Source organism: Ananas comosus, linkage group 5 (genome assembly GCF_001540865.1).
Source record: "Ananas comosus cultivar F153 linkage group 5, ASM154086v1, whole genome shotgun sequence".
Classification (NCBI taxonomy): Eukaryota; Viridiplantae; Streptophyta; class Magnoliopsida; order Poales; family Bromeliaceae; genus Ananas; species Ananas comosus.
The window spans coordinates 11,588,340-11,615,836 of record NC_033625.1 but is presented as its reverse complement, the minus strand read 5'-3'; the positions used below and the strand labels follow the sequence as shown (position 1 = coordinate 11,615,836).

General features: G+C 35.2%; 2 protein-coding genes and 1 long non-coding RNA gene across 3 annotated transcripts in view; 2 read left to right on the top strand and 1 right to left on the bottom strand.

Annotated features, from left to right (window-relative positions):
- The window catches only part of LOC109710279 (chloroplastic group IIB intron splicing facilitator CRS2, chloroplastic), a 30,782-nt gene extending 5,731 nt beyond the window's left edge, over positions 1-25,051 (top strand). The window contains exons 3-8 of the mRNA XM_020232788.1: positions 102-169; positions 12,796-12,846; positions 12,946-13,019; positions 23,111-23,169; positions 23,259-23,335; positions 24,286-25,051. Coding sequence (XP_020088377.1) covers positions 102-169; positions 12,796-12,846; positions 12,946-13,019; positions 23,111-23,169; positions 23,259-23,335; positions 24,286-24,402 — 446 coding nt within the window. The 3' untranslated portion in view covers positions 24,403-25,051. The remainder of the gene's footprint in view (positions 1-101; positions 170-12,795; positions 12,847-12,945; positions 13,020-23,110; positions 23,170-23,258; positions 23,336-24,285) is intronic.
- LOC109710281 lies at positions 2,753-4,455 on the top strand. Its single transcript, XR_002216328.1, has 2 exons — positions 2,753-2,867; positions 3,332-4,455. It is a non-coding gene; the product is annotated as an uncharacterized LOC109710281 (long non-coding RNA).
- On the bottom strand, positions 5,485-6,393 carry LOC109710280. Its single transcript, XM_020232789.1, has 2 exons — positions 5,956-6,393; positions 5,485-5,862 (listed from the first exon to the last, which is right to left on the bottom strand). The coding sequence occupies exons 1-2, from the start codon at positions 6,371-6,373 to the stop codon at positions 5,726-5,728; spliced, it is 555 nt and encodes a 184-aa protein (XP_020088378.1). The 5' UTR covers positions 6,374-6,393; the 3' UTR covers positions 5,485-5,725.

The window sequence follows — 27,497 nt, the reverse complement described above, 5'->3', positions numbered from 1 at the left end:
AGGGGTCTATTTCAAATGGGATATAGTTTAGGCTGTCTGTGCACATTTTGAACCTAATTTTTTGTGGGATTTTAATTTGGTCTTGTGTGGGATCAGTGCAGGTTCGATTGGAGAGGTGCCGATTATGTTGGTGAAACCACAGTCTTACATGAACTACAGCGGTGAATCGGTTAGTTCTTGTTCTTACACTTTCCTCAGAATCTTTTTTTTTTAGATTTAAGGAGGTGTTTTTGTAGCTAGATAGTTTTTGTCATGAGGGTATGCAATACTTTGTACTTGCTTCTGTTATCTTTCTTGTTATCCATCTTTGGTAAGTGGATATAACTGATGATTTTGCGAAATCTGGTCAACTAAGGCCTTAACGATTCTTCATTTTTCTATTTTTAGTTAACCAGCAAGCGCGGCTAGATTTTTGGACTTTTAGAAATGCAGTTTAATTCACTATTTCTTGATTATTAGGAAAATATGAAGGAAAATTAGAACTTGGAATTCAATAAGATAAATAGAGAAAGGTTTTTGAGAAGTTGTAAAAACTAGGGTTTGCACATCCGATAGAAGATTTTTAACCAAGTTTTTTCTCTTTTCTTCTATGACTAAAAAACTGTTATAACAAGTCACATCTTCAGCAATTTTGTTTCTTAATGACATTAGGTGCATCCTTAAGTTAAGATGGATTTGGCATTGGCCAGCTCCTTCTCACTTGAATTGATGATTTCTATAGTCCATAATTGGGGAAAAAGAATGTGAAACTAAAAGAGCAAAATAAAGAACTTTTGTAATATAAGTGTACTATGAGATGAAACCATGCGTATGCCTTCGTCCTGTTCCATCTTTTCAAGAATACCAATCCTGTAAGATGAGTGGTGTTACTTTCTTCAAGATAAATTCTAAAGACACATGCTTATGTGACGTTTATGCATGTAGGGATGAAATATTCTGCTACTTTACGTATGGGCAAAATATGGACCCGCTTTTTACTGACTTCTGGAAGGCATGTTACTGGAAAGGGGGGAAACAAACACACAATTGGCCCTCTACTCTTTTGCTGATTGCAAATAGCCCTACGGTTTTCTTTTTCTTTGGAATAAATTAAAACAAGTTGTTTGCATATCCAATGCACCAACCTATTCCCTTTTTCCATATATTCTTATAGTGGACATTATCATGTGGGCAAACTAAAATCTAGGTTAGTTGAATTCATAGCCGTAGTAGTTGGCTTCATTTGACTAATGCAGTAATAAAACATAGATAGAAAAATGGGGTTGGTGGGGCATTTATGCACTGAAGTGTTCATGCAGGTTAAAAGTTTTGAAGGGTGCCAATGTACTTTAGATTATAAGAAAACACTTATTAGTCAATAAGTAGTATGCTAGTTAAACACTTAGGGAGGATTGTATGTTTTGATAGGAAAAAAGTTGTCAAAAATAGATAGAAAAAAGGGGTAGGTGGGGCATTTATGCACTGAAGTTTTCATGCAGGTTAAAAGTTTTGAAGGGTGCCAATGTACTTTAGATTATAAGAAAACACTCATTAGTCAATTAGTAGTGTGCTAGTTAAACACTTCCGGAGGATTGTATGTTTTGATAGGAAAAAAGTTGTTGAAGTGTGAAATTCTTTAGAAACCAATGACTAAGAATTTTGTAAATTAGAAAAATAAAAACACATTAGTAAGAGTAGTTGTTATGGATAGGGAGTCTTTCAAAGAGGATGCAAAGGTCAACATTTGAGAAGACGCAGACATTTTGTTGGGTAAACAATCACTTGACATCATTAATGTTCAATTAAAAATATATGACCTCTATGAATGCTGAATCAGGAAGGATGTAGATTGGAGTAGTTTGAAGACTTCTAAGAATTTTGTAGAAGATTTAGACATTCATATAGGAATTGTAGGGCATTAGACATTCGTGAGGACTTTTTTGCACAGTAATCCTATTAAAATTTCTAATTTGCCAAATAATCCTTTCAAAATTTTATTTGGGCAACTAACTTGAGAAACACGGTAAATCTTTCACCGTCTTTAGAAAACGGTGAATGATTCGCCCTTTTCATATTGTTATCTTTTTTGTTTTATATGTTGTGAGCAAGGAACACAGTGCCGCCCCGTGCCGTGCGGCACGGGGCGTGCCGTGCCGTGCCCCCAAGAAGGGGGCACGGCACAGGGGGGGTCTCGGACCCCCCCTTTTTTTTTTTTTTCGTTTTCGTTTTCGTTTTTTTTTTTGTTTTCGGTTTTTTTTGTTTTTTTTTTCCACCGTGCCCCCGCCGTGACACGGCGCCGTGTACGTGGGAACGGCGAAACAGAGCTCGCCGTGCCCCGTACACGGCTCCGTGTACCCNGATCTATTTTTGCTGTGGGCATCTATCACATGCCCACAGCCTTTGTTTTCTTTTTTTTTTGTCTTTTTCTTTAGCATTTGGTTGATTAGTTTGGTGTGGCCCATAGTCACATGCATATCGGTCAAAGCAAATTTTTTTTTTTTTGTCTTTTTCTTTGCCATTTGATTAATTGGGTTGCTGTGGGCATCATATCACATGCCCACAGTGTAATTTACTTTTGTCGTCTTTTTGTTTGGCCTTTGGGTAACTCAAAGGCTGTATAATGCAAAGGCTCCGAGTGTGAGATTATAAATTCATGCAAACCCGCCTCCTAACCTCTGCACGAATCTTTCTTTCCTTCGTATTCTTTCTTCCCCTTTCTTTTTTTTGCCGGTGCTTAGCAACCTTAGCTATCTTCTCCTCTCTTTTTTTTTTTTCTTTTCAGTCTTACATATCTTCCTAAAATTATTTGTCCTCTTTCTTTCGTCGCTTGAAAAGAAGTCGCTTGAAAAGAAGGCAAGGACATCTCATATCGCAGATTTGCTTATTAGGTAAGTCAAAAAAAATTATAATTTAAATTTTTTATTTATAAATATAGCGGCTAATTTTTAATTGACATATCTGATCCAACACAGACATCCACTTTCTTTGAGCAAATTATTTTATCAAAATTTCTCGCACTGTGAAGCGTTCGGCGAATCAGGGTAAACAACATCAATTATAAGTTCTTTTTTTGCATCATAAGATATAAAATATTGATAAAATTAAAAGCCAAATGAAATCAATTGATATTTAAGTTTATTTAATTTATTTGTCATTTCGTTTTATCTGTTATACTATTCTATAATTTTATCTGTTATAATTTTTTCAAACTTATCAAAAAAATAAAAATAAAAACAAAAGAATTTTCAAATTTGGTACTTAGTAGATATGATAGCTTTTTCATCATATCGTTCATTTTCTTATTTTTCTGGAATAGATTTTATTTTATTTGTTTGTATGTCAATAATTATAGATCATAATGGCACCTAAACGATCAGAAGATTATGGTTGGCAACATGGACAAATGATTGATACGAATAGGTTTCATTAGAAGTGCAATTATTGTAATATGGTCGGAATGGGCGGAGGTGTCGCTCGTCTAAAGAAACATATTGCTGGGGATTTTTCTGAAGTATCAAACTGCCCTAACGTCCCTCAAGAAATAAGACATGCAATGAAAATTGAGTTAGAATCTTCAAAATTAGCAAAAAAGAAAGTAAGAGATGATCGAGAGTAGATAAACGAGCGGCAGAATATCCCCCTATTGACCCATATGAAGGTATAGGTGATGAATTAGATGCTGATACTAGAGCTGCCATGGAAGCATCTGCACAAGAAAGATGGCAGCAAGATGAAGTCCAACGACATAGAGCACAATTTGGACGGTCTCAGTTTGATGCCGGTGGTGGGTCTGGGTCTGGGTCTGCACAATCTGGTTTAGCTCGCAGTGGTTCTGTTAGCCGTTTGTTCGACAGATTTAAAAAAGGACCAAAAGAAAAAAGTGGAAGACATCCAAATATTATAGATATAGACCCAATGGCCATTCCACACTCAGATGCTCAACAGCAACGTATAGATACAATGTTAAAAAAAGATAAAAAAAGGTAGAATTGGTAGAGCTATAGCAAAATTTTTTCACTTTAGTAATATTCCGTCCCATGCAGCAAGTACTCCATATTATAGATCAATGATTGCTACCATACAAAAAGAGGGTCAAGGAGTTGAACCTCCAACACCGTATGAGCTCTCTAACAAATATCTTGACGCGGAGGTCAATGATATTCATGAATGGGTAAAAAACTTAAAACAACTGTGGGAGATGTATGGTGTGACATTGATGTGTGATAGTTGGACAGGACCAACAAAAATGAGCATTATAAATTTTTTAATTTATTGTAATGGCAAGGTGATATTTCACAAATCAATCGATGCAACCGGTCGATTTGAAGATGCTGACTATATATATGCATTATTGGAACATGTTTTACGTGAGGTTGGTGAGAGAATGTGTGGTACAAGTTATATCGGACAATGGTGCAAATTTTAAGAAAGCTGGCAAACTATTAATGCAAAGGCATCCCCATTTATTTTGGACTCCTTGTGCAGCGCATTGCATCAACCTAATGATGTCTGACTTTGGTGAGATAAATCGGGTGAAAAAAACTGTATACTGCACAACGTATATCTAAGTACTTGTATAATCATCTTTGGGTCTTGTTGTGAGGATCTCCTATCTTTTCGACGGTCATATACTATTCCGGATGTTTGACGTGGTCGAGACCCATGATCAGCATCTTGAGTGGCATGTGTGAAGTTTTGCTCTTCAGTAAATATAAGGCCACCACCACCTCCACTCTTCTGTTGTGTTGGTGGAATAAAGTCGCCACCATCCTCACTGCTATTAGTGGTATCATCATCATCACTACATTCATCTTTAGACTGTGGTAATCCAGAATCTGCTGGTGTCGATGTATCACTATCATTATCTTGTGGGAGTGCATCAGCTGCATCTAATGGATCCATTGATGTCATACTTTTTTTACTCTTACCACTTCGGACTGTCGTTGAAGGCCTTTTTGCAGTATAAGACGTTTTCTCCTTTCCAGATTGACTCTGAGTACGACGTGAACGACCATATCTAGGTCCTTGCATAAGACGTTCGAATTCCGCATCAGAGTCACGTGCAGGATTTTGGGATTCTTCGCCCAAAGCTGCTTGTTCTTGCACATACCTTGAGAGCTTCCTATGTTCTCGTCAGCCCATCTTTCAGCATCACTAATTCCTGCTTCATCAGCAATTATTCTGAATGGTCGTGGTGGATCTCCAGGCTCATCGAGTAATGGGTCTTCTTGATTGTCTCTATCTTGTAGCCAATCAAGTACGGGGTCTGATTCATCATTGATAAAACTTGCATCCAAGGGATCATAAGTTTTTAATACCTTTTCCTTATCATACTTTTCTTGCATGCATCTTAAACGGAGCCTCATATTATAGTGGACATAAACTAGCTTCTCTAATCGAGCGTACGCTAATCGGTTACGCACTTTGGTATGTATAAGTGCGAATGTGCTCCAGTTGCGTTCACATCCACTAGACGTTGTTGTTTGTGATAAGACACGCACAGCAATCTTTTTTAAGTACTTTGCCGATCCGCCATATTGTAGCCACCACTCAGCTGTACAATTAAAAGTTAAAAATATATCAAATAAGATTTATCATCAGCTGTAAACTGTCCAAATTATGGAGTTACTTACTAGGATCGGTATTGTGTCTTCCGTTAATTGCACCCGCTTCACCGAAAGTTCCAGAGGATTCACGAAAATCAGCATATTAACATCTAGCAAACTAATAATACATTGAAAAAATATTATACCTCACTTATGGCAAGAGCAGCATGTGTTGGATCCCTCTCCAATCTATTGATAACGTTTCGTAATGCCTTCAACAGTTCATCATCAAATCCAAGATTATAACAATGATGGTATGACGGATTAAGATAATAACCCATCATTAAGAAAGAAATTATTTCATCATCAGTACAAGACTACTAATGAACAATCAGTAATAAATAGTTTTGTTATAATTTATCTAACTTACCTGCTAAGTGTAGATCCCGGCTCATCTGGACGTCCCAACGTCTGTCAATAATTTTTAGAAAAGATTGGAACCGTAGTGGATTATTTTTTTTAATATTATATTTAGCCATCCTCAGTTTATAATAAACATGTCCCATTTGAGGTATTTTTTCCTGATCCACTAAACGGAGGACCACATTTAGCAGCTCCACAATATCAACAATCTCTTTCACATAATCCCAAAACTTGGTAGACATAATTATTTGCTCAATCGATTTTCCATCAGCCGTGGTGGCATAACGAGATGTTTGCCATTCATCTGATGCAAACATGGACTTTAATCCATTTTTATTTTGAAGGATACTGTTTAGAGCAATAAAATTTGTTGCAAATCGTGTAATACCGGGACGTACGAGTTCTCGTCCTGTGAATTTCACCATTAAAGCATGGACCCAAAGATGATTATACAAGTACTTAGATATACGTTGTGCAGTATATAGTTTTTTTCACCCGATTTATCTCACCAAAGTCAGACATCATTAGGTTGATGCAATGCGCTGCACAAGGAGTCCAAAATAAATGGGGATGCCTTTGCATTAATAGTTTGCCAGTTTTCTTAAAATTTGCACCATTGTCCGATATAACTTGTACCACACATTTCTCATCAACCTCACGTAAAACATGTTCCAATAATGCATATATATAGTCAGCATCTTCAAATCGACCGGTTGCATCGATTGATTTGTGAAATATTACCTTGCCATTACAATAAATTAAAAAATTTATAATGCTCATTTTTGTTGGTCCTGTCCAACTATCACACATCAATGTCACACCATACATCTCCTACAGTTGTTTTAAGTTTTTTACCTATTCATGAATATCATTGACCTCCGCGTCAAGATATTTGTTAGAGAGCTCATACGGTGTTGGAGGTTCAACTCCTTGACCCACTTTTTGTATGGTAGCAATCATTGATCTATAATATGGAGTACTTACTGCATGGGAAGGAATATGACTAAAGTGAAAAAATTTTGCTATAGCTCTACCAATTCTACCTTTTTTTATCTTTTTTTAACATTGTATCTATACGTTGCTGTTGAGCATCTGAGTGTGGAATGGCCATTGGGTCTATATCTATAATATTTGGATGTCTTCCACTTTTTTCTTTTGGTCCTTTTTTAAATCTGTCGAACAAACGGCTAACAGAACCACTGCGAGCTAAACCAGATTGTGCAGACCCAGACCCAGACCCACCACCGGCATCAAACTGAGACCGTCCAAATTGTGCTCTATGTCGTTGGACTTCATCTTGCTGCCATCTTTCTTGTGCAGATGCTTCCATGGCAGCTCTAGTATCAGCATCTAATTCATCACCTATACCTTCATATGGGTCAATAGGGGGATATTCTGCCGCTCGTTTATCTACTCTCGATCATCTCTTACTTTCTTTTTTGCTAATTTTGAAGATTCTAACTCAATTTTCATTGCATGTCTTATTTCTTGAGGGACGTTAGGGCAGTTTGATATTTCAGAAAAACCCCCAGCAATATGTTTCTTTAGACGAGTGACACCTCCGCCCATTCCGACCATATTACAATAATTGCACTTCTAATGAAACCTATTCGTATCAATCATTTGTCCATGTTGCCAACCATAATCTTCTGATCGTTTAGGTGCCATTATGATCTATAATTATTGACATACAAACAAATAAAATAAAATCTATTCCAGAAAAATAAGAAAATGAACGATATGATGAAAAAGCTATCATATCTACTAAGTACCAAATTTGAAAATTCTTTTGTTTTTATTTTTATTTTTTTGATAAGTTTGAAAAAATTATAACAGATAAAATTATAGAATATTATAACAGATAAAACGAAATGACAAATAAATTAAATAAACTTAAATATCAATTGATTTCATTTGGCTTTTAATTTTATCAATATTTTATATCTTATGATGCAAAAAAAGAAATTATAATTGATGTTGTTTACCCTGATTCGCCGAACGCTTCACAGTGCGAGAAATTTTGATAAAATAATTTGCTCAAAGAAAGTGGATGTCTGTGTTGGATCAGATATGTCAATTAAAAATTAGCCGCTATATTTATAAATAAAAAATTTAAATTATAATTTTTTTTGACTTACCTAATAAGCAAATCTGTGATATGAGATGTCCTTGCCTTCTTTTCAAGCGACTTCTTTTCAAGTGACGAAAGAAAGAGGACAAATAATTTTAGGAAGATATGTAAGAACTGAAAAGAAAAAAAAAAAGAGAGGAGAAGATAGCTAAGGTTGCTAAGCACCGGCAAAAGAAAGAAAGGGGAAGAAAGAATACGAAGGAAAGAAAGATTCGTGCAGAGGTTAGGAGGCGGGTTTGCATGAATTTATATTCTCACACTCGGAGCCTTTGCATTATACAGCCTTTGAGTTACCCAAAGGCCAAACAAAAAGACGACAAAAGTACCAATTACACTGTGGGCATGTGATATGATGCCCACAGACCCAATTAATCAAATGGCAAAAGAAAAAGACAAAAAAAAAAATTGCTTTGACGGTATGCATGTGACTATGGGCCACACCAAACTAATCAACAAATGCTAAGAAAAGACAAAAAAAAAAGAAAACAAAGGCTGTGGCGTGTGATAGATGCCCACAGCAAAAATAGATCCAAGAGAAAAAAAAAAAAGCGAAAGCAAAAAGCAAAAAAAAACAAAAAAAAACCGAAAACAAAAAAAAAAACGAAAACGAAAACGAAAAAAAAAAAAGAGAAACCTAGATAAAAACGACACCCGTAGATAGTGTACGGGTGTCGGAAACAAGGGGGGGTCCGAGACCCCCCCTGTGCCGTGCCCCCTTCTTGGGGGCACGGCACGGCATGCCCCGTGCCGCACGGCACGGGGCGGCACTGTGTTCCTTGTATAGGTTATTAAAATATTTTAAGTTGTAAAGATTATATGTGATTTGTTGAAATCTTTATGTGGTTGTTAAGATTATATATGAGAATAAAAAAAAAGGATAAATCATTCACCTTTTATACTTTTAGAGAAAAGCGGTGAATCATTTACCCTCTCTAATGGAAAAGAAAACGACGGTGAATGATTCACCGTCTTCTAAATTCCATTAAAGACGTTAAATGATTGACTGTTTTTCAATTATTTTTATATCCCAACAGTGAGTTGGATAAAAAAGGGTTATTTTAACAAATAAATTTTTTACAAGATTATTTAGCCAATTATAAATTTTTAAAGGGTTAAAATGAAAAAAATCCCCATTCGTGAAGACATGATTTTGGTGTTGGTTGTCAATCTTTGGATTATGATTTTGAGTATGGATATCAATCTAGTAATATCACTGTAGTTAAGAAATATTTGGTGTAGCTTCTAATTATTTTGTTGGATAAAAGATTCTTTCAGTCGATAATTAGCTTGTTTATACCCTATGTTTCTTGGTACAAGCATAGTTAGGCATGTCTTCCACGTTTCCATGAGGCACATGATTAATTAACTAATTAGTTTTTTACTTATTGTCTCTAATTTTTATACAAACTTTTGTAAAGTTCATTTAAATCCCCCTAAACTGTAAACAAGTCTGGAGAAAATCTTATGTTAGTTTTGATTACGGTAAGTTTGTTCCATCACTATTGCACAAATAAGCTAAAGAATTACGGGCGCAACATGGTTCCCTACTTTTACAATACCTATTCCTTATTTTAAAATCCCTACCTTTTTTTGTGTTTGTAGTTATCCCTTTTTGGAACAAAACAAAATATTTCCTTATTTCATAAGATTTGTTTCATTTTTCAAGTAGTTTTTTCAGGACGTCAAAACCTCTTAAGGTCAACAGCCTTGAACTTTTATGACTTTAGAATTTGAATATTTTCCCTCTCCGAAAGTTATTATATCTCAAGTTCACGATTATTGGAAGATCATTCTTGATCATATGTGCTGCTAAACGGGGTATCAAAATTCCTTTACAACTAGGTTGCATAGTCCATCTGTCAACCGGTTTAATGGATCTCTACTTCGTTGAAGTTTTTGGTGGGAAGAATCAGAAATGGAACTTCCTTCTGGTTGGTGATGATCCAAAACTAGGGTCCAAAGCAAATTCCAAATTAAAATATTTAGGTTATTCTTTGAAGTTTGAATGGTCTAAAAGATGCTTAGCTAGAATGCTGGCATAAGTTATTGAAATTACCTTGTCAGGATGAATTTGATGCATCTATATTTGCAACTAATAAGCCTTTAGTGCTAGTTATTTCTGGTTTGTTATTTGGATCTTGTTCTTCCGTCCAACTCTCTTTTTGGGTAACATTTTTGTCTAGCTAATAGTTTCTCAACTGCCCTGAACATCGTTTTTACATGCTCTTCCATGTTACTGCCCTTTCTGTTTGAATAAAATTGGTATGTTCTTCGTAAATCCGACAGGCCCAAAGTATGTAAGATCAGATACCAATTATTGGAAGCTTAATGATTGTTGAATCCCTTAATTGGTAGGATTTTGTCCAATATGAAATCAAGAGGCTATATAAACACCTATAGGAGAAGAAGGTTGTGGGGTTATAAATATGTTTTTGAGTTCTGTAGGAGACAAAACCTTAAACACCTTGTTGTGCATAAAAACATAGCACAATTACAACATTTATTCTACTTTAAAAAGTGGTGTGTAGATCCGATATGTGCCCGCATATGTCGATGCAGTCGCGTACACCACACTACTAAGAATGCATTTGCATATGGTTTGAGTGCTACGTAATGTGCATATAAACAGACCACGGACTCTTTTTCTTTTTAACAGTATATAAATAGATATAAATTAATATATCTATATTAACTAGTTATACACTTTAATCTATTGAATTTCATATACAAATTTTCTTATCTTTTTGTTACCATTAGAGCGCGTACTTCTGTATACTTAGTTACATGGTGACATTATTATGATCTTTATAATATCGCAAACTGACTATACCCTGCATCATGTAAGAGGTCTTCTACATGATTCTTCTAGTCTATTCTTATTTTAGTTAATATTATATTTTTATCTACCTTATGTGGACCACCTCATATGTACTTGCTTGTGTGGTCCCCTTCTGCGTAGGCTTTATGGAGTACCTCGGTCGCCTATGGACCACTTTCTGCTTTTTAGAAGATTGTCATTTAATATATCTTATCAGTACAAAAATGGCAATGCCAAAGTATTATAAATAATGGAAAACTGACAAAAGCGCACAAATTTTAGATAGCCAAATGGTGTGTAATATCTATTCTTTGAATCACATTGACAAACATTTGATGTGTATTCAATTTGTAATTATTGAACAATAGACATCAACCAACACAATTTGACCCAAGTAAAATGATGGTGAGAAAACGTTAGTAAATGAAATCAAGCACACAGATTCTTTTGGAAACACCAATACAAAATAGTACTCTGATTAGTAGAAAAGAAGTATAATGGCAGACGGGCTTGGCTTTGCATGAAAGCGCCACAATCTGGGGGCCAACTAGATATATGCATTTCATGGCCACTTTGAGCCTTTCAGGCCTCCAAATGGAATTGTGCCCTCCAACATGCTCTGTTCTAGAGTTTCACTTGTCTCTGTGAGCTTAATTAAGCCACTTCCATGGCAGCATTTGCGTCTAGAAGCTTCTCGCACCACTTCTGTGGCTATAATTGCTTTTGTAAGCTTCTCAACCATCTACGAGCGGATATGAAAATGTAATTGAATCAATTCTAAATCTCTCCAAGGATGTAAAGGACAAGCTGAGAGATCAGGGGGACGAGGAAGAGGGTCCTACAAAGATACCATTGGAGATTCCTAGATACCCTTTTTCTATGGGTCTCTAGGATTTTTGGTGTTAGGTAGCAATAAGGAAAGTCTGGAAACACCTCTAGAGAACAATCATGTTGCCCTACATGACATCTAGATATTCATGATTTGGATGAAGCAATTTGGGCACTGACCATGTACATGCACCCAGTGCAAAGCTGCCTTTTGGAAATTTGGTTGGTTTTGATTGAGCCAAAATTTCAGTGAATTATCTTTTCTGTAAGTCTTAAGAAAACACGATATACACATCTGAATAAACCTGTGAAAATAATTGGTCTACCTTTCTTTAATACTTCCTAGAACTTGTTTTTTTCCTTTTGTTTTTCTTTATAGTCTTTCCATGTCTTTGATTAATTTCTATTTTATCATATAATAATTTTAGTTTTTTGATCTATTTGATTGGCGGCAACCTGATAATTTGTTAATGGTTTGCGGAAATTGAAAAAGTAATGAAACATCATCACAGTTTATTGAAATGCAGTGAAATTTTGTGTTTTTATGACTGTTGTATTTCTGTACTTTTTGCAAAGTTTGGAGGCTTTTTAACCAACATTCGACAGAAACTAAAAACAGCTGTAATTGCCAAACATACAAAATGAAAGTACTAAAAGCCTGGACAGAAATTAATATTTTGATCCTGGAAGCTCTATATAAAGTCCTTTCTTTTGTTATTCTTTCCTTGGTTGGTTGTCTTGTAGCAATTTGGTATCAAATTTGTTGCTTTGTTATAGATTTAGTGTTTTATCGTCCTGAAACCCTCTCAACTTTGAGTGAATTTCTGATAATCTGTGTCCAAATATAGTTCCTTATAATGCAACTTTTGTATCCTTCCTTTGTTATTTGACATCAGATGCATGCACAAACCTCATTTTCATTTCGTTACCTTTTGTGATTAGACTTTCCGTACAATTACTTCTAATCTCCTAAATTTTTTACACTGTTATTTGGTCTCCATCTGTTAGTCTATCTCTTAGGATCTGCATGCTTGACTTTGTGGGCACTGAGTATATATTATCTTTTGAAGGTTGGACCACTTGCTGCATATTACCAAGTTCCATTGCGACATATCCTTTTGGTAGGCCTTTAAACTTGATATAATGACCTGTATGGGTTAGAATAACATGTGTACTTAAATTATTTTTTGCCTTACCATGGGTTTCTTCGGTAAATGCAGATTTATGATGAGATGAGTCTTCCTAACGGTGTTATGAGGCTTCAACCAAAGGGTGGCCATGGACATCATAACGGGTATAGTTATGTGCCAGATTTCACATATCGTACTATTTTACGGCGTTAGCATTTGCATAAACTTGATCTTTAACAAAGAGATGCTTCAGTAAGATGAGAATTCAAATTCTTTTTAAAGCCTTAAAAGATCTATTAGGATGAAATTGCCTAGGGTTGCTATCTAGGAGTATTTACAGTTTAACGCTTTTCGATTTATAATGCTGTCACCTGAGATTCGAAAAGGTTCACTGGGCAATTGTGGTGGATAAATAGCATTGATGCACGACAAATCTGATTTTACTGTGGCTATATGATCAGATAAGTCTGTTATGTTTGGCGGATGATGTTAAACTTGAAGAATATTAAAATAGTATCATTTTTGAGAATATCATGATTGTTAATTCATCATAGACATCCACTTATTGTCACCCCTTGACCCAGAAGCTTTGTCTGATGTGCAACGGACCCGCCACACACACAAGGATTTGTAATCCTTATGCCTGCGCGGCGTAAATACAAAGCAACCTGAAATAATTATATATGATTGAAATTTTCAAATAAAGTGCCCAAATTTACAAAGAAAGTGCATAAATTCGGTTTTATCCAACAATAGATCATAAATGAAATTAAAAGTTATTCCAAGCTACAACTTATTTCAAAACTCCATAGTTCATTTTGTGCAATCATCCAACAAATGTTAACTCGCATGACCTCACTCCGCATTACACCCATTCCCGATAGGTGTACCTAAAAAATGTTCCTATAGTGGAATGAGAAACTATAATAAGTTTCGCATTGGGTACAACGAGCCGACGTAGGCAAGTATATCTACTGGTCTAACAAATAAGAGTACAATTGAAATAGTAGCATAAATAAACAAGTAGGAGAATGGGCATACAAGTAAGAATAACTAATGCTATTGTTATCCTACGAATAATTAGTGAATGAAGTGCTAGTTACACAAATTACAATTTGACTGTCTGTGCATCAAACCAAGGTTTAAAATGCCGCCGCCACAAAGAAGGTGGCATGGTACAGGTGGGGTCTCGGACTCCCCTCCGTGCCGCGGCACGCAGCGTCGTGCCGCACGAGACAGAGCGGCATAGCGCAGCATGCCACGGCATAGTACCGTGCAAGCACTGTGCTTTTTTTTTTTTTTTTTTTTTTTTTTTTTTTTTTTTTTTTTGCTTTTTTGCTTTTTTGCTTTTTGTTTTTTTATTTTTGTTTTGTTCTTTGGGATATCCAAAGCATTTTGGGTGCTCCACGTCCTCCCAAAGACATTGCAAATTGAAAATTTACTTATTACGTAAGTCAAAAAAATTATATTTAATTCTTTTGTTTATTAATATACGGACAAAAGATTTGTTCGAGCCTTCCGCTTCCACCACAGATATCTATTTTTTCTTCACAAATTATTTTATTAAAATTTGTCGCACCGTGAATTTTTTGGCGAATTAAGGGAACAAAATCGAACTCAATAAACAAATTTTGAGCCACAACAAACATAAAATTTTATTTTTGTGCTAGAAGATTGAAAATACTGATAAAATTAAAAGCTAAATTAAATCAACTGATACTTAAATTTATTTAATTTATTTGTCATATAATTTATTGCTTAATTTTTTTGATAGATCTACTAATTTTTTTGAAAAAATTAATTAAAAAAATAATTTTTTTTCAAATAATTTTTAAAATAATATTTTAAAATAATTTTTAAAATTAATATTTTGTATTTTATAAAAGAAAGGCTGTAATATGGTCAAAAGAAAAAAAGAAAAAAAGATGTCTTTGCATTTAAAAAATTCTAACCTGTTAAAATTTTTATTCTGCATCAGGTATAATTGTATGTTACATACAAAAAAACTTACAAATATGTTAATTGATGGGTATAGTAAGCTATACATAGCAAATATTCATAATTATTTGATTAAATCTTTCAAAATAATATTATAAGAGCTTATTGGAATTAAAGAAACTGAAAAAGTCCGTGCCAAAACGTGCCAGTAGGAGGCCGTATGTATCCATTGGCACGCAAGCATACTATGTGTCGGCACAGAAGCGTGCCGGTGCCGTACTATGCCAGGCAGACAGCGACACGCCCCCATGCCACGGCACTTTAATTCTTGCATCAAACTTACTATGAAGTCTCAATTTATGACCCAATCAGAGTATGTCCTTTCGGACCTCGGGCCATAAAGCCCAATTGGAGTTGCCTATGCCTAATGGGTTGAATTGCAGCATGGCAGCCGAATCGGGACCTAACTGGTCTAATTGCGACCACTTCTCCAGAAGAGCTACTCTACCATGAGGTTGATCAGACCACCGTGGTGGTGTTAGGGGAGCATAACATTGAGTGGCAAGTCATCATGCTCATGATATCGGCTCCTACGTTACAACGAAGACAGAGTCCACAATTACAAGTTGCCAGGAAAGAGAATAATAATCTGGAGCCAAAACGAATTGTATAATCAAAATGAGCAAAAGCAAATTGTATAACCAAAACAATGTATTTCCACACAGATGTCATGAAATGGAGTATCTTCAACAAAGCATGTTTATTAATGAATTACGATATAACAATTCAAAAATATTGGTTAACAAATGCAACAACAAGACTAAACATGCAATATAAACATCTCATTAATACAGGAGTTAAAACCGAAAGAAAGGATAATCTCACATAAAAGCCAAGAATATGAAGAAGAATAGGAGTCTAGATAAGTGAAACTATACCTACTTCGAACATCTGACTACCCACCTTGATGTGTAGGCCCTCTAAGTACGCAAGTCAAAATTCTGTTACTTCAATTCCTATTCCAACCTAAGCTAACAAGTATTTACATTAAATTTCTATTTAATCATTCTTAATATGACTTTATAATTCTGAGTTCCCACTTTTGATGCTATTTGGCAGTTACATGAAAAACCGTGAATCTTGTGTATATCCGGTAATTAGTTTTTAAAATTCTGCGATTAGTTCAAACCTAATCTCACTAAACGAACTACACAGTCACATGTAGGTTATTGAGATGAATCCATGGGCGCCTAAATCAACCGTATTCGAGCTATTACGAGAAAGTTACAGCTGATTTACGTTTCTATTCCTAAACTATTTTCTGAATTTATATATGTCCTTTTGTGAGTGTTTGAATCTTTTCTCTCTTTCATTTATTTATTTTTGACATAATTCAAGTTAGAAGGTAGTCAGGCCAAAACTAATTGTTATTTTTCTTAAATCCTAGAGGAAGATGGATCTTTTTTATTCTTTTTTTTCCCCTTTAAGATCTATCAAGAATTTGCTTAACCTAGATTCCTATATAATTCCGATCAAAATTATAGGGTTTTATGGTGAGACTCATCCTTCCATTGTTACATGAAAAGATCTAAAAAGGTATTTGTATAAAATTTTCCTAAATCTTAACTGAAGGAGATGATATAGAAGAGCAAAATAATTATTTTGTTACCAAATAAACCTTAATACTGATGCCGCCAAATGGAGCCGAGTCAACTCAACACTTCCAACCATAAAGTCAGAAAATTTTTTCTTCCCTCTCTCTGCCTAAGAGAAAAATGCCCAAATACTATTGTATAGTTTTTATATATATGTAATTAGTTGGGTTCAACTTGGATTGGTCAATTCCCTAAACCCATTAAGCCTAAATCGGAGCTGATCACCATGCTGGCATGTGAGTCCCTCGGCCACCAATGAGATCATTATTTTGGTTCCCCTCATAATTCAGCGGACCTGGTCTTTACACCGTGGTCCAAGGATTTAAGTGCCTATCAGTACGGGCCATATTTATCGTGTCATATCGTGCCAATAAGATATCAACACGGGCCGTATCTACCATGTCATATTATGCCAATAAGATATCAGCACGATATAGCCACCGTGCTAATGGCACAGCTCAAAACCTTCTATTCTTTAAATTAGCAAGTAATTTTCTCAATAAAGTTCAAAAGATTTCATAAAAATATATAATAAACAGTTAGACTATTTTGTTGCTAAAGAAAATAAACATTTCATGCTATTATATGTCCGCACGTATGAAATTTGTCACTGGCACGCATCGGCACCTCTGCACACACCATGCTAAACCGTGTCGCAGTGTTTGAAAAGGCGCGAGGCGCAAAAAGGCGCAAGACCTTTCTGGAGCCTAGGCACGAGGCGCAACGAGGCGCGCGCCTCAAGAAGGCAAGTCTAAATCTAATTTAATTTGATATTCCACGTTAAAAAAACTCCAAAATAACCATACAAAAATAAAATACTATCAAAAAGTAAAGAAAACACATGCATATAGGTTCTCAAGTTAAAAAAAAACATATTTCAACTTTCAACTTAAAACTTAAAAGTGATTGTGGTGCCAATGTTTTCATTTGGTCATTCTTCAAGTATCATCTTTGTCCCCATCCTCATCCTCTTCGTTTGCATCACCATAATCTTCTTCTTATTCATTATTCATTTCCAATATCCTCTTCTTCTTCTGTATCTTCAAAATCAACCCAATCTGGCTCTTCATCGATGGATAAAGACAGTCGAGATGACGACAACTTATCCTTTCCTTTTTTAATTCCCTTTCCTTTTTTTATTTCCTTTCCCTTTTCAATTCTTTTTCCTTTTTCAAGGCCTTTCATTGACAATGTAAACCGTGTATGATGGCTAGGCTCATTAACCCCGGCAGCTTTAGCGACATCACCCCATATCAAAGTATCANCGTTACTTACCAACTGACCTCACTACCTATCACTACCTCTATCATCAACATCATTTAGTACAATGGGATCAATGGTATCACGCAAATTGTATCGACGCATGAGTGCTCTATTATATTTAACATATACCAAATCATTCAAGCGTTGTTGCGCAAGCCTATTTCTTTTTTTGCTATGAAGCTGCAAAAAAAATATGACAATGAATAAGCATATTATTTGCAGTATAAGAAAATAAATCATATGAACTTAGCATCCTATGCATTCATTTTACAACTTATGTGTTCAAACACACTCCAATTTCGTTCACACCCAGATGCACTACAAGTGAGACTAAGAATTCGAATGGCAAATTTTTGTAAGTTCAGTGTAGAAGATACGTATGATCTCCATCACTCAGCTGTTGACATAGATTCATAAAATAAAACAATAAATTAATTATTAAATTTTGCTTTCTGTAATTCTATTAGAATTTAGGAATTAAGAATTAAGAAAACTAATAATATGCAAGTAATAGTATACGGTATACCTGGTGACTTTGAATTTCCATGCCGGATTGCTAAGTCATGTCCAAAGAGGCTGGATGCTCTACGATATACGCTTAATTGGTCACTTATTTTATCTTGTTCCTTAATACTTGGAACCAATCGTTGCAGTGTCTTGTATAGCCTTGACATAACCTCTTCATCTTGCTCAATATTTGGATTTGAGTAAAAATACGCGAGATTCAAATAAAAACCAGCGGCATGCAATGGCGATGGAGTTGACATTCCTACCTCTTATCAATTATTTTGAAAACTTCATTATATTTATCCTCCTTCTCATTGAATGATTTTGCAATGGCTTCCTTTGCTCTATCCATGGCCTCATAGATGTATCCCATTGAAGGTCGCTTCTCACCATCAACTAATCTTAGAACACGAATAAGTGGACCGAAAACTTTAAGGATATATATTATGTTGGTCCAAAACGTGGGCATCATTACTATGGTAGTAATTCTTTTGCCCGATTGTTGTTTTGCCCACTTGCTCTTGGTCCAATCTTCAGATGTAAACTTCTTCCTAAAGTTAAGTTTCTGACGGTGTAGGCGTTGAAGGGTGAGAAAAGCAGTGGCAAATCTTGTTATGCCAGGCCTAAGCAATTCCCTATGCTAGGCCTAACAAATACTGTGCCAGCAACAGGACATGATAAGGAAAAATGCCATCAGCATGCCTAACTAAAAGCAGTTGCCTAACGACCTGTTTTGCCTGGCTGAAGCTAGCAGCATTAGCGTTTTTGGATTCCAATTCCAACAAGAAACTCTAAGGCTACGTTTGGCACAAGGGATATCCCGGAACAAGGGGGAATATCCCCCAAATTGTAGCCAAACGCCAGCGGAACAAGAGGGAGCGGGTTGTTTCGATCTAAACGGGTTGTTCTGTGTTGTTCTGGAACAACCCGTTACTAGGGAAACCGAGAACAACTCTGTTCATCTCTTTATTTTATTAGATAAATAGATATATAAATAAATATATTAATATAAATATTGTTTGTATGATAATATATTTATACTTTAATTTTATTATATAATATAAATTAATTAAAATTGATATATCATTTATTTTATTAAGTTTTATCATTTATAATTTAATATTTAATTATTTTATTTTATATTAAGTATTATATATAAAAAAATTATTTTTTCATGTATTATATATATATTTTAATTTGTATTGAAATTTATACTATTATTAATTAAAATTATAAGGATATTGTTAGTTATACTTTATTCATTGCATATATTATGAATAAATTATATAAAATAATTTATTACATAAAATAAATTATTATATTTAATAAAATAAATATACTATTTTAAATTAAATTATTACATGAAATATTATATTATAAATTACTATAAAAATAATTTTATAAATAATTTTATAAAAAATATACTAATATAAATGAATTATTTTATTTTTAAAAATATATTTAGATATTGTTCTAGACTTTTTATCCAAACGCTACTAAGGATATCCTCTAGAATATCCTCGAATGCATCCAAACATAAATTTACAATTGTTCTATCTTGTACCGGAATATCCCCTATTCTCGGGAACAACAAAAGTTGTTCTCCAAAATTTAGTTCGCCAACCAAACGCAGCCTAAATGTTTTCATTACCAAACACTTGTCATCTGCCCTAGATTAAAAAAAAAACATTTGGGAAAAAAATAAAAAAATCTTAAAAGGAATCAAATCCTATAAATAATAACTAAAAACAAGTTCAAAACAAAAAATTGGATCAAGAAATATGCAATCGAAACAAAAAAAGTAAAAACATATGGGAAAAAAAAGAAAAAATCTCAAAAATACATCAAATCCTGAAAAAAATAACTAAAAAACAGATTCAAAGGAAAAATATTGGAGTATAGAGGCAATACTTACTTGATTGCTGCTTGTTCTTGCTTTCTTGCTGCCGCTGCTCCTGTTTCTGCTGCTGTAGTGCCGCTGCAAATAAAAAAACTGATGCTGCTCTTGATAATGGATGCTTGTTGAGTGCTGACGGCTGCTCCTCCTTGCTTCTTCCTGCTGCGGATGCTTGCTGGATGCCAAGTTGCCCACGGACAGAGAAGGGATAGGGAGAGGAGGGCGGTAGAAGGAGAGGGCGGTAGAAGATAGGGCGGCAGATGATTTCATTAGGGTTTTTTTTATGTTTCTTATAGAATCTTTTACTAAGCTTATCGGGTTAAAACATAAAATTTATACCCGAAACCCAACAACCCGAAAACCTTAATCCAAAATCCAAGAAATATTAAATATGCTGAGGCGCGCGCCTTATGTGCGCCTCGCGCCTCTCCTGAGGCGCGCGCTTCAGCAATAGCGCCTCGCCTCGCTAGGCGCTGAGGCGCGCGCCTCGCACCTAGGCGCTGAGGCGCACGCCTCAGGCGCGCCTTTTCAAACACTGATACAAACATACTTAATAACGATGCATATAAATCAAATTATCTGTCGGCAAGTTTTCGGCACGATCCTGTGCCACGACATTTAAATCTTTGTCATGGTCTATTACTATTTGAGTGGAATTAGAATATTACTTCAACTAAAAAGTAGACCATAGGGATAGACCTACCTACTGCACTGTAGATAACTGTATTCTTCCTTCAAGACCGACAAGAATACCATCCTTCGCATTTCTGTGACTATCGACAAGAGTACCATCCTTTGCATTTTCGTGACTTAATATTTCTTAAATTAATATTATCATAATTTCACCCAACTATTCGGTTCTAAGCCTGAGCTAGCTCACATGCTAATATGCTTCGACCTAAACGATATGATCAGGTTCATCTTAATTTGCTAATCATGGCCACACATTTATTTTCTTGATCAGGCTTAATTTTTTGGGGTTATCTAACAATTTTATTTTCTTAATTATGTTTAATTTTCCGCATATAATCTTGTCTCACAATCTTAACTAATTAGGTGGTTTAGGTTGAGAATTAAGTCAATCTAGAATCATTAGTTGGCTGGATTTGAAATTTCATACACATCCCATTCATAATCATATGTTCAAAATTCACATCAATACTGATTAAAATTTTACTCATAAAATATCATCCGTATTAACTATTCTAAACACGGCGATTACTTTTAAATCGTAATTAGGTGTTTTAATGAAACAAATGGACTGGATATCACACTTATTACAGCCAAATAGGACTTCAAATCTTTGACCTATTAAATTCAACGGATGGAAAGTCTTAAGTGGTGAAGAAACAATGTAGAATATAGTACGGATTATTACTCTATATTGATGTTTGAACCTCTGTATAATCATGCCAATGACTTGCTAGCACTGTGTAGAAATGCTTATCATGGATTCCTATTGTGATGTCTCAGTTGCTGCCATACTCTGTCAGTGGACAGTACAAATTACTAAACGAGGTGTTGTGACACCTTAGGATTTGAAATAGTTTTATATATAATGTATAATAGGACAATCTCAACCCGGTTATAGCATTTTGCGCGGTGGCTATGGCCAAGAGGTTAAGAGGATTAAGTATGCTAGGGTTAGAATAGTTCTAGGATGGGTGACCCCTCTAGAAAGCAAGGCATTATAGTTGGTTTTAGAGCCAATCACTAGCCGGAAGTGTGAGATGAGTCTCGGCTGAGTCAGAGTCTGAGTGACGGACTAAATTAGGGTTTGGAATAATAGATTTAAGTTAATGCTAAATGATAAGGCTAGCGAGACAAGTCTCACATTACCTGGTGCTTGTGAGTGTGCTCCAGCCTAACGAGGATGTCAAAGCTTAAGGGGAGAAGGAATGTGACACCTTAGGATTTGGACTAGTCTTACATATAAGGAATTATAGGCTTAAACTTCTAACCCGGCTATAGCATTTTGCGCTATGGCTACATCTAAGAAGTTAAGAGGGTTAAATATGCCAAGGATAGAGTAGTTCTAGAATGGATGATCTCCTGGGAAGCGGGGTGTCACCCCAAGAGGTTAAGAGGATTAAGCATGCTAGGATTAGATTAATTCTAGGTTGGGTTACTCCTCCCAGAAAGCGGGCTGTCACAAGTGCACTGTGGGCTGTTGCACTCGGTCTGTTTTGGCTTGAAATCCTATAACTAGCAAATAGTGATCCCAACTGTTGATACCCAATACTAATCAGTGTAGGGATTGCTCTTGGCACCTGTGTTGGTCCTTATTGGGCTAATTAATGAAGAGCCATACAAGAGGGTAATAATCTCTTAAGGGTATAAGGCATGCGAAGCTCGTTTCTAGGCTGTTTAAATTAGTTTGATTCTGCATTTTTTTTTTAATTGAAACTCGAGTTTATCATCTTTTTCTTCTGGAAGAATGGGTAGTTGGCAGCCTTTTATAGTTTGCATGAAAGAACATCTCTGTACAACATGAAATTCAAGCTTAAAGCATATACCTATTAAAATGGAAAAATTGGATATGATCTAGAACATAAAGCCAACGCATATAAGAAATGATAAGCTCCAGTGTTATTTCCTATGCATCAAGAGGTCCCAGAAAAATGCATGGGAATGTTGATACTGATGCATGGTGCTTACAGCCACCCTGCAGAAGAAGATATGATGGGAGTAGTGTATACTTAGACTTTGTGTGTGACAAATCCTGTGGTCTGAGTACCCAGTTTAGCAACTGTTGAGAATGAATATTTTGGTTCCAGAATACGCTTTTAACATAACGAAATGTAATACTATGTAGCAAAGAAATGTATTACTTCCATTGTTAAATCCAACACTACGGAATGTCTGTAACAAGTTAGGCATATGGCCATCTTGTTGAGGACATGCATGCTATGGTATCAAGCGAACTATCATGTTTTCGACTTTTGCCTATTTAACTGTAGATGTTTCCTTGATTAATGATGTTCAGCCATTGCAGAGTGAAGAGCGTCATGGAACATTTGGATGGTTCCCGCAACTTTCCTCGGCTATGCATAGGTTCGTCTAGTCATCTTCACCATCGTGCTTTTATTGTATCTCTCGGTGTTCCTTATGCTGCAATGATTTTGCCTGTTTGATGCTGTTAGGCATTGGCAATCCACCTGGAACGATGGATATGAGGGCTTTCCTTCTGCAGAAATTTAGTTCCGAGGAACGTGAGCAGGTACTCGTTTCGACATATTTTCCATAAAATATATTACCTTGGAAAGAAAATTTTGATTGACAGTGTATTCTTTATTGTTCGGATATCCTTTTTCACCAAATTATTTCTTTGATTCCAACTGGTTCACTAGATATTGCTGTGGTCAATAAACCGCTCAGTGCATCTTTCGGACCTTGGTTATTCACATTAGTATGCTGTAATTTTTATTAGCTAATTTCTTCATCTCAAATAGTGAGAACTGAGAAGTTTTTGTTGTTTCAATAATATGCAAATTAGCGTCTTCACAACTTTGAAAATTTGTGGCTTTCCTAGTTTACCCTCGCATACAAGCGGTCTCAATATGCAGAAAGAGCGAAAATGGTTTCTTTTAAGTTCAATATTTAAGATAAGTGCTACTTAAAATGGATCATTTATCATTTACATCTTGATGTAAGAAAAGTACTATTTATTTTTCTAAGATCATCAGTTTTACTGATTTGTTTTTGTAAGACATGTTTAAAAGCATTAGGTTGTTAGTGGTCCGATGATTTTGGTGTTTATATATTGATAAAGGCGCCTTTGCTTTGATCGAAAAGCTCCTTTCGAAAGCCTCAAACTTTGAGTATCTTTGACCTGTCCTTCATATTAACTTACGTTTCAATTACTTTGGATAGAGAGATTCCACAAAAACTAATAGTCAGACTACTGGGTTGTAATCAGAAAAGACACCCCCATATTGCACAAGTTTATCTTTTGACAAATCTTGTCAATGTCTAACCATGCCTTTAAGGAGATCATAAAATTTGATACAGGTAAAAGACATGATCTTTGGGATATCAATTTGATACAGACTTTGATATTGTGACTATGTTGCTTTTTCATCCTTGAAAAAATTGGGGAAAGAGTGATTATTATGATTTTTGAAGATATATGCTATTGATGTACTCACACAGTTTTTTCTTGCAACTAAGATAAATAGCGCGCTAGACCAAGGGTTGGAGGCCGTGCGGACTCTGGTGCTCAAAGGTTTCAATGCGAGTATTGATAGATTCAACTTGGTTCAGAAGTACAAGCATCACAAAGTTTGAGATCATTTGAGATCGTCCGAGCCACTTCGGTTGCTTTTGAGGGAAGTGAGTAGCTACATTCTTGGCCTTGGTTGCAGTGCATAATCCAGTAATATTCCTTCAAGACGGCGTTCGTGCTTGTGACTTTAGCAAGATGCAGATGTCTTCAGGTTAGTCAGAATCAACATGATCAAACATGAACAAAGAAGAGCTTTAGTTGCGCATGTTCTAGCGGATAAAATGTGACTTAATGAGGCAAAAGTAGTCGCATAGCCAAGTAAAAGAGTTTTATCACTGAAAAATGGGCTTCTTTCAGCTGGCTGTCAGACTTTGCAGAAAAGGCTGCTGCTTGTGTTATTCATATGTGGTTAATGAAAATAATGCCTGTCTGTCTTCAGTGCTCTCTATTTTCACTAGCCTTGTCTCTCCTGTGCGTTGTTGATTGTTAATCTTAGAAAGATGCAAGTTTATAGTTTATGTGATCTGTTTATTCGGTGTAATTGACTTGTGTTTCATCTGACTAACTGCTTCATGTAGCTATACTGAGTCGTAAGTACTATTGCGGGGGCCAAAAGCGCTTTCAACCTTCATGTGTAGAACAAGTCTAACGGCTATTAAGGTGTAAACAAGATTATATTGATTTTGTGAGTGTTAGCATATTAGATGACCACTGATAGACAATTTTATTTATTTGGATTTCTAAAAGGCCTTGTTTGCTTCGAATTTTTAAGATTATTAGGAATGTGGGTTAGGGATTGAGATTTTCTATGTTTTGCTTACAAAACGTGAGAATTTAAATCTAACATCTGTCTTTGTTTTATTTTTGTCATATGGAATTGTGATTTACATGGACTATTAAAATGTCTCTTTAAAATCTGATATTTATTATCCTATTCGACATAAAACAATGTAATGTCAATGCTCCATTTATAAGGGTATAATAGAAAATTTGTTAATATATTCCAATTAATTTACGTTGAACTGAGCACATAAATGATATAATCTTAGATGTTTTAGTATGTGAGTGAAACAAAAATATTCCTACAATATTGAAAATTCCATTCTAGGGTAATAACTTCTGGAAAGCTTATTTTATGAGGAAATTGTAAATCCTGTGAACCAAACATGCCCTAATTAATTAGTGATGAGTTGAACTGATCGTTCACTCAAAATTATATATTATTGCATTTACAGAGTCTTTGATGCATATTAAGGGAAAGATATTTAACATTTGGTTCTTGCGACTGTTGCAAAAGCTTATCCGGGACGTACGTGCACACATATATGCTAAAACCTATTTGGACGTCGGAACAAACTATACTCTATTTTTGCGAGTGCAAATGAAAATTTTGATTTTAGTTCAATGTAAGGTTCCTAGGATCATAATTCTTCAAAGTGATATATTCCACCTCTATAAGTCGCTCTATCATATTTCAAGATGTTGGTTTAGCTGCAGTACGGTTAATAATTGTAGACAGACATTTTTGAATAAATCTTTATATATAACCATTTATATGCTCTTTGAGTAAATTAAAAAGACATTTCAAAAAGAAAAACAAAAAATCTTTATGCTATTGTGTGATAGCATAGTAGCCGGATTCCTCTAGACAAATATGTAATTTTCAAATTTCATTTCTTAAGTGTACTATATATCTTGAAAAGTTAGAACCGTCGAGAAGCTTGTGATGGGCTGTCGACCGACAAACTTTCATATTGCAACAATCACAACAATAAAAATTTCGATACTATATATATATATATATATATATATATATATATATATATATATATATATATATATATATATATATATATATATAAATCATTATTTGTGTCCAACATGCCCTTAATTAGAAAACCCATCTATTCAAAAGAGTTGGAGGCTGCATGCGCAGGTGTGACATGCATGCCTACCCCAGCTGATAGCAACCAAATACGTACATTTCCCAGAGACAAAAAAAATGGAGTGCCATTTAAGTCTTGCCCCAGAAGCTAAGCTAAGCTAAGCTAAGCTAAGCTAAGCAAAGCAAAGATAAAACTGAGACTAGCATGCAAATCCTTGATGTTACTTGTAACATCCAGGTTACTTGTAACACACAAGATAGAGGAGATACAGCTAATCCTCGCGCGTCCAAGGGCTTAGTTTTGACCTTTGTTTCAAGAATCCAAAACCCATCTCGATTCACCGCAACTACGTACTTTTGGCGAAACGCCATTAATTCTTAAATTTTCAAAATTAATTGGATTCCAAACTTGCAAAGGTTAGATTATCTAAAAAGGGACACCTTTATATAGAACTTGCGTGCTCATATTAATTAATATATCCTCTCCTTTTCAAATCCATAACCATATGTGCACAACAGGCACCGATCATCCAGTCATGCGTCTAAACACCCTTCGACAATCTCCTACATCCATGTGCATTCGTTCGTCGACACTTGTCGACGAATCCGTTTGGTTTTCGTAGACCTAGATGCGTAGGTGTCTCGATCGTAGTCGTAACATGCATGAATTTGTCGTCGCGCGCGATTATAATTCATGTTCGGCATAATTTGTAAATTGACGAGATGGAGTAGATTACATGTTTTAATAAAACTCTAGACATTCTAGACTCTATAGACTAAGGCATAGGTTTTTTGTTTCCACATCAAATCCGAGATTAAAGTATGCTAGAGAATCACTTCATATGACTTTCAAGTGAAATCCACCTCAATCTTTGAGTTAAATAATTTATGTAGTTGGTAATGTCACTTGGAATAAAAGAAGGACAAAATTCTAAAGTTAATGCCCACATTGCTTGGATTGTTAACATGTTCACAACTTATTATATAAGATATCAATTCAATTATTAACTCATATTAATTGCTTTAATCTATGTGGGGTCATCCAAAGGAATTGTTAAGAGATATGGTTGCTAAATTGACGTTCATTGTACTAGTTTAAGAGGAAATGGATGAGATCATCTCGAGTTTATTATTCGAAAAACGTCACGTCGGGAAAAAGAAAGAGTATAATTTTCTTTAGGAGAACAACATTGTGGGCCTCACCTAGCATTAGCTTAATAGAGATGTTGCCAACTAAGCCTAACAATGTATGGTTGAGGTCTAGATGAGGTG

Bases quoted from the DNA above. Each gene is read 5' to 3' on its own strand.
- LOC109710280 (XM_020232789.1), bottom strand. From the start codon at position 6,373: ATGGTGAAATTCACAGGACGAGAACTCGTACGTCCCGGTATTACACGA. The intron at 5,863-5,955 runs GTAAGTTAGATA...TCTTAATGATGG, and splicing joins CCGGGATCTACACTTAGCAG to GTTATTATCTTAATCCGTCA.